This window comes from Chaetodon trifascialis, chromosome 4 (assembly GCF_039877785.1).
Source record: "Chaetodon trifascialis isolate fChaTrf1 chromosome 4, fChaTrf1.hap1, whole genome shotgun sequence".
In the NCBI taxonomy this organism is placed as follows: domain Eukaryota; kingdom Metazoa; phylum Chordata; class Actinopteri; order Chaetodontiformes; family Chaetodontidae; genus Chaetodon; species Chaetodon trifascialis.
The window spans coordinates 3,900,047-3,907,533 of record NC_092059.1 but is presented as its reverse complement, the minus strand read 5'-3'; the positions used below and the strand labels follow the sequence as shown (position 1 = coordinate 3,907,533).

The 7,487-nt window shown below is 41.3% G+C and overlaps 1 protein-coding gene across 1 annotated transcript; it reads left to right on the top strand.

The window, feature by feature from the left end:
• Window positions 1-1,999: 1,999 nt before the first annotated feature.
• Window positions 2,000-7,487, top strand: dpt (dermatopontin). Its single transcript, XM_070960080.1, has 4 exons — window positions 2,000-2,825; window positions 5,467-5,592; window positions 6,331-6,438; window positions 6,671-7,487. Exons 1-4 carry the CDS (start codon window positions 2,551-2,553, stop codon window positions 6,735-6,737), a joined length of 576 nt encoding a protein of 191 aa, XP_070816181.1. The 5' UTR covers window positions 2,000-2,550; the 3' UTR covers window positions 6,738-7,487.

Genomic DNA, 7,487 nt, shown 5'->3' with positions numbered 1-7,487 from the left:
TAATGTGGTAACGTGTGTCTCATTGTGATCTGGGACACACACTTCCTGAACAAATTAAAATCTAAATTTCATTATTATTGCTCCACTGCACCCTTCTGACATCTTGTCCTGGTGCATTAAGTGGTCAAACTAAATATTTTATTAGGACATAAAATATGTAAATAGGACCAAAAGCAACAGAAACTACATTAACACCACACTCCATTAATAACATGAGCTCATTTTCTAACACAGCCTAATTTGTCTGCCAAGCAGCGCTGAGAAGAACTCTGTTTCACAGGAACAGGAGAAGCTGTGGAAAGTCTAATAGCTGTTATCTCGTGGTTCAGTGAAGAAAAAGGATCAGCGATTCTGCTCTGATGCATCTGTGAGTGGTTTCTCCTGAATGTTTGACTCGTGTCAGGACTCAGTGATCTGTGCAGAGCAGCTTTGTTCACACATCATGTGAATTATTATTTTAATGGATGCTCCTCTGATGGTCTGATGGTGAGCTTGCTAGGTACTCTGATATGGTCCTGATGTGATAGAATATTCTTAAATATCCTCTTAGATTTTCATTATTATGATGGCAGATGGTGTTTACAGTTTTCTTATTGTCAACAAATCCAATCTGTCTCTCAGCATTTTTTGATTTCTCTATCTTATCTGTGGCCCAGGAACATAGCAAGGGCATTAATCTTAAAAATAAGTCACAAATATAAAGTTAAGTTCCTTTAAAAAGGCTCTGTGGTTTCCTAAAGCAGCAGGACACTGCAGTTTTTAGCGAACAGGAGTAAACTGTGTTCATGTTGGGGATTATTTTCCATTGATTTATAGACATTTGGCGTGCTACTGTGTGTTTACAGCTCAGGACGGTGTCTGGAGTTTAAATACAAACTGCAGCGTGTGTGTTCATGGTAATGAAGGATGGTGTCTCACAGTTCAACGCTGTGGCTCACTGATCTGTTTTTGATAGGTTTTGGACTGTTTGCGCTGCCTATCAAGCCTTCCAATTTGACACAGTAAATACAGTATATGGTCCACAATGATGGCAGATTTAACTCTGGAAACCATATATCATTTTCACAGCCAAGTGTCCTTGATTTCAGACAGAAGAGGGCTCTTCATTTCCAGCTGTGACTGTTGATGCCTAGTTTGACGTTTTTTACAGTTAGCTCCATGAAACTGTTTCCAGCTGTTTTTAAACAGGAGCTCCATAAATGATCACGCGATTGCTACATACATGAAATTGCTTGTTTGTCCCAGTATTACCAGTGTGATCAGAAAATATATAAAATATAAATCCTTTCCAGGTTAAGCTTCCCTAAATCTAACACAGACAGAGCCGCTAGCGTTAGCCTAAATAGCAGCATCTTGGAGCTGCTGTGACATCACCCTTTTGGTTGCTAACCTGTAACACCAAAAACATTGGCCTTGTTTGGGAGTTGTGCAGTTGTGTGCTGCACTTTAATGGAGGTTAATCTGTTTTTCCTGCAAAAGTTAAAAACGTTGTGTCCAAGAATGTCCCACACACTTGATGAGACAGCCCAGAGCGAGTTAACAAAACATAATGGAGCTTGAATGACCTTGACAGGAATGCTAACACAGGGTTGCTACTGTTAGGAGACATGTTGACCTGTTTGCAGCTTATATTAGAGCAAAGACACAGTTCAGTCCATTCTTACATAGGAGAGGGTTTAAAAAAAGAGACAACCAAAGACTGTATGAAGCATCACTCCATCTACAGCCCCATGCACAGCGATTGAACACGTGGAGAGATTCAAAGCCCGTCCATCCTGCTGTGTCTAGTTACCATTGCCTCACTATGATTGGACCATCGGTGTTAAGGGGAGGGACAGAGAACAGTCAGTTCATTGCTGGTTTTGGTCTTTTTGCCAGCCTAGGGACTTTTTTTGATCTTATTACATGTTTGATGTTTGCACTTTATCCATATTATTTAGGACAGTTTCTTAATCTAGTCTTAATCTTAATCTTAGTCTATGTTTGAAAACATCACCTGAGTGAACAAATATTCTTCCCCTCACTCATTACAATTGAGTCACTGCTCCATGAAATCATGACATTCAGTTTTGACAAAATCATGCAGATTTTAACAGATTTCATAAGAGAATGTTTATTCTTTTAATGTCTGGTGAAATACGTGATGCTCGTGATAAGAGTCAACAGTTTTATGGTCCAAAATGGCCGTTTCTGTTGAAAACGCCATTAAAAAGACGATCACACTGCAGAGTTAACGACCTGAGCGATTGGATGGTTAACGCATCAACATATTCTCCAGAGTCAAATAAAGCGTCACATAAATTTCTGAACTGCACGTAATCTCAAAGTGCTGTCTTTTAAGGTAAACCCTTATCTACGGTGAGACTTTGTCAATGCTCTGTCTCAAAGTCCACCTTAAAATGTCAAGTGAGGTCCACTTTTGGATTTGTCCCTAGTGCTGCAAATTACACATCACTCCTGGATACAAAACATCTGGGCAACAAAGGACTTGGAGGAGTTTAAACTGAGGCAGCTGTGAGGAAACTCGGCAGACGAACAGATTTCTTCAACATGAATCCTGCTCCGGTGCTGTTGGCGTTGTCTTTGCTGGCAACAGTGGCAGCTCAGTCTCACGACCATCATGACATGGCCTGGGTCAACGGCTACCGCCAGAGCTTCAACTTCCAGTGTCCACACGGAGAGGTCATCGTGGCCATCAGAAGCTACTACAGCGAGCAGGACGGCTCGGACCGCTTGTGGTCGTTTGAGTGCCAGCCAACACCTGAGGGTCTCGGGGAGCCCAGCGACTGCTGGTGGGATGACATCTCCCGTGCTGGGATGGAGTGGTGGGTGATTTACTTACTTATTGAACACCTGCTTTCTAATGTCTTTGATTGTACATTTGTGAGCTGGGGTTGGAGACAGTCACGTCTGTTCAGGGTTTATGATGAAATCCATATGTGTTACATGCATTTAGAGAACTTAGGATGCATTAAAAGTTTAAACATCACATTAATTTCATGTCAGTAGTTTTCACAGTAGGATGTCTAACCTGTACAGGGATGCACAGAATTCACTGTACTGTTGCTGCAGGTTTCTCTCCTGCTCATAATCTTTCTGCAAACAACATTACGCCGTCTTAGTCAACAGAGAATTAACAAGCAGTGATATGAATAAATGATGCAGAATGATGGACGACTACAGTAATTCAGAAATGCACTGAAAGGAGGTGAGTAAATCAGTCATTTGGGAACATGTGAGTCAGATTACATGTTTGCAGTGAATGTTGCAGTGATGTAGGCTTTCAGCAGTTTTCTTTTACCCTGCACAGCAGCTGTGGTCATGTTCGGATTTGCTTATTTTATTCATTTATTCATTGAGGTCCAAAGCAGCATTTCAACAGGACATTTATTACAGGCAAATCCACGTGAAAGCCACGTAACAGGCACATCTTAGGTCCATCTGTCACTTCTTGTTCCAATCAGCAGGAGGAAGTACCGATCAAAGATAAAGATGCCTTCACTTTTAAGTTATGTCCCTTCACTCCTTAACAAACTTACACCAATAACACTGCTAAAGGTCACTATTAGCAGACAACAAAGGCCTTTTGGAGGCTTGAGTGGAGTTTGCTGCTGAAACTGTTGTATGAACAAAACACCTGTGTTGTTGGTGGATTGCACACAAATGGAAGACCTCCAGCTCATCTAAAGCATGAAGACACAGCTGCAACCAGAGGATGTTTGATCTGTCGCAACTTCAAACTTAACCTTGCTATGATTTACACACCCCTAACTTAAAACAGGTTCCACCACACAAATTATGCGTGGTCTTCCGTAGGGGAGAGTCAAAATTTACGCTCAGTAACTGCCAGGAGTGACTGCTGTGTAGCTAACTGAGATAGCTATCTTAACAAACAAAACGAAAACATTAGTGTGCTAACAAATGACCCTGTTAGAGTGATTAGAGGTAATATGGAAAATGGTCCAGACATTAACCTGATAAAACGCTGTTTAGTAATAGTTTTCCTGGGAAGATTCACTTCAAAATAACACAACAGACCTCAAATAACAAAATGTTAGCCAGGTTAGCATGATCGGATACTTCCCGCTCATTCTAAAGCACATGAATACTACTAACTCTGACACACACATATTTCTCCATGTATGCATAAATAATACATAGTTGATAACTTTTGATTGGTGCAACGCATGTTTCCTAGCACCTGATTTACACAAGACTGAAGTCTTTTTTAGCTAAGACACTTACTCAGTTTTAATTTTTGCAAGCACGCCCAGTAAATCGCTAATTTGAAACTAGTTAGTTCTTATAAAGAACTTCCACACTGAACTTTAGCGATGGACTTGCAAATAATTGGTGCAACCTGACCTTTACAGTCTGTAAAACTTACTAAATGTCTGTGCTGCAACACAAGATTTGAACTCACACTTTCCACATGTGCATATTTTTATTACTTTGACAAAAAAAAAAAAAATCTCTCCACTGGATCAAAGCCAGGTCCTCCTGGGCCTGTATAAATCGCTGTCTCACTCCAGAAAGGCCATATGTGTCTTCACGTGACTACCTCCAGATTCATCCAACAGACTGTGTCCGTGGCCTCTCACAGATATGTATTTTATAGTCCAGCATTGTCCATAATTTTTGAAACATGCCGTTCACAAAAACTACAACAATCCACAACAGGTTCAATCAGGTGCATGAATCTGTTTTATCCACTGAAGAGGGAGAAGAAAAACATCTCTGCCTTCAATTTCCCTCCTGTGACTGGTTTCCCTTTTATGCAGCCAGGTAATCTTTTAATTTCACCTTGCAAACGCCAAAACCTCACATATTCCACTAGCCATCAACAGCACAGAAAGGTTGACATAATTAAAGGACTTGGATCGACCTTTTTGGATGGAGAATTGTTGCCTACCATCTCTGTGTGAACAGCATCTTGAATCAAACAACTTAACAGATGCTGGCTCAACTTTATCTGCACACAAGAACGCATTTGTGCTCTTCAGATTTCTTTCCAGTTAAGCTCGACTGCACCCAGCCCTCTGATTCAAAGACAAACACTGTGTATGCTCTATCGCTGCCACGCCTGCCTCCTTTTAACACAGCTGTCTGTTTGAATTACACTGGCGAGGACATTACCCTGCAGGGAAACACCCCCACTGGCTGAATGGCTGACGGCTGTGCCCATGTTGCCATGACAAACTTCTACACATTGTGCAGCTCCTGCTGCTTGGACCTGGTATTCTTGGATGTGTTGTGGTGACAGCAAAGTGTATGGGCCATAAACAAACTAGCGTCAACAAACCAGTATTTACTTCAAAACAATGTAGTATAAACTTACAAAAGTAGACTGACTGAAGAATGACTTGGAAATGACAGGAGAGTATGAGGTGTCACTTTGGATCGTTTTCAGTTTCTAAATTAAATTTGGTTTGTTTTTTATGAAACTGAATGATTCTGTCTTTGCAGGACTTCAACATGCACTCGTAACGGCCTGGTGGCAGGCGTGCAAAGCAAGTACTTTGAATCCGTCCTCGACCGGGAATGGCAGTTCTACTGCTGCTACTACAAACGCCGCTGTCCCTACTCTTGCATGTATGTTTTCACGGGGCTTTGTTGTTATTCTGGTATTTTGGAAAATACACTTTTCCCTTTCTTATCAAGAGTAAGTGAATAAGATCCGTATCACTCTCATATCTGTCTGTTAATGAAGCCAGCAAATGATTAGCTTAGCTTAGCTTAGCTTAGCTTAGCTAAGCTTAACACAAAGACTGGAAGCAGGGGAAAACAGCCAGCCTAGCTCTGGCCAAAGTTATCAAAATGTGCCGACCAGCCCCCTTAAAGCTCACTAATTAACATATTTTATCTTTTCTGTTTAGTCTGTACATCAATAGAGGTTTAAAAATCACAACCTCCTGGTTTTACCCACGTTATTGTGCCAGACCGTTTCTTAGCTGTGAGGTTGCTAGCGGAGTCTTCAGAAATACAGTATTCCCACACATTACCGCACATAATACAATTAATTTTTGTACAGATTAAACAAACAAGGTACAACAAGGTAATTAGTGACATTTAGAGGTGCTGTTAGGCAGACTTGTTGACCTTTGGACAGAGCCAGGCTAGCTGTTTGCCCCTGCTATCAGTTGCTGCAGTAAGACAAGCTAACCGTCTCCTGGCTTCATATTTAGCGCACAGACTCTAGAGTGGTATCAGTTGACAAAATGTCTGCATGACACCAAAATAAGTATATTTCCCAGAATGTGAAAGAATCTTTTTATAGGTTTCTACGTTAGTGCACAACTCGCCAACACTTTATTTTGTTGCTTTCCACAGGAAGACCACTGACATTCCTGAATACTACAGAGAAGAGGCAGAGCTGGTGGTCCCGAGTTACGGCTACTTCATCCGAGGTGCCCAGACCACCTTCACTGGAGTGCTAAGGTTTGTTCACAGCATCTGTTTAATAACTTCTGATCCCATAAAGCAGCAGTTTGGGTCTAGAATCCATGCAAACGTTGAGGAAAGCCTCTTGTGACTGAGTTGGAAGAGCTCCATAGGAAGGCCTATTGGAACAGAATTTATTGGCAGACCAAACAAAAAACAGAAGAAACAATAAAGTTTAATGATTTATGACTGTGCGACTGACAGGATTTTGTCTTGTACTCTGTTTCAGAGACCGGCAGTGGAAGTACATCCTGTGCAGGATGACAGACTTTGACTGTGATTTTGAAAATTTATAGATTGTAAGCAGCATTTTTTTTCTTATTCATAAACAATTTTAACTAAAAATGCATGTTTACTCATACAAGTAAACAAAAACATAATACTGACATTACACATAACTGGTACAATTCCTGTTTTCATTCATGTATTTACATTTGTTAAGTGGATCGACCACAGGCATGTCACATACGCCTGTACAGTCAGATTTTTTAGTCTAGCATGGAAAAAGACTGCTCATATAAAGGTAAAAGTAAACATCGACACAGAGGGTCTACGGGGGATTTGGGCTCCTCCAGATACTTTGGACAGCTTAAGCTTTCAGTTGCGGGAGGAACAGGAAGTCCTTTGGCAGCATGTGAAAGTGGTTTTTCCAAAACAAGCTCAATTATTTGATGCTGCGGTCATGGTGGTGGAAAACACAGTGTCAGGCTGTCCTCCAGCATCTCCTAGTTGACGTCACGTGACAGTGATGGCCAAACAAAATGGTTCACACCATTTTCGCGGTCTTAAGCGAGCTGCAGTGTCTGGCTGATGGGGATATTGTCTTGGAAGAAACGCTTGGAACAATCGTGTATGTGTTGGAAGTAATGAAAAGCTCTTTCAGAATCACTGGCAACATGAGCTTTGCGTGCAATGAAAAGTGCCCCACCTGCTTTCAATCGACTTCGTATCCCTCCGTTATGAAAGTGCCTCATTCAGTTTGGCTGTTTCAGCTATGGAGTGTACTGTACTGGAACTCATGTAACTATACCATGTGGAACTGGGAT

Coding starts and splice junctions, on each gene's coding strand:
- dpt (XM_070960080.1), top strand. CDS start 2,551: ATGAATCCTGCTCCGGTGCTGTTGGCGTTGTCTTTGCTGGCAACAGTG. Junction 2,826..5,466: donor TCCCGTGCTGGGATGGAGTG/GTGGGTGATTTA, acceptor CTGTCTTTGCAG/GACTTCAACATGCACTCGTA. Junction 5,593..6,330: donor CGCTGTCCCTACTCTTGCAT/GTATGTTTTCAC, acceptor TGCTTTCCACAG/GAAGACCACTGACATTCCTG.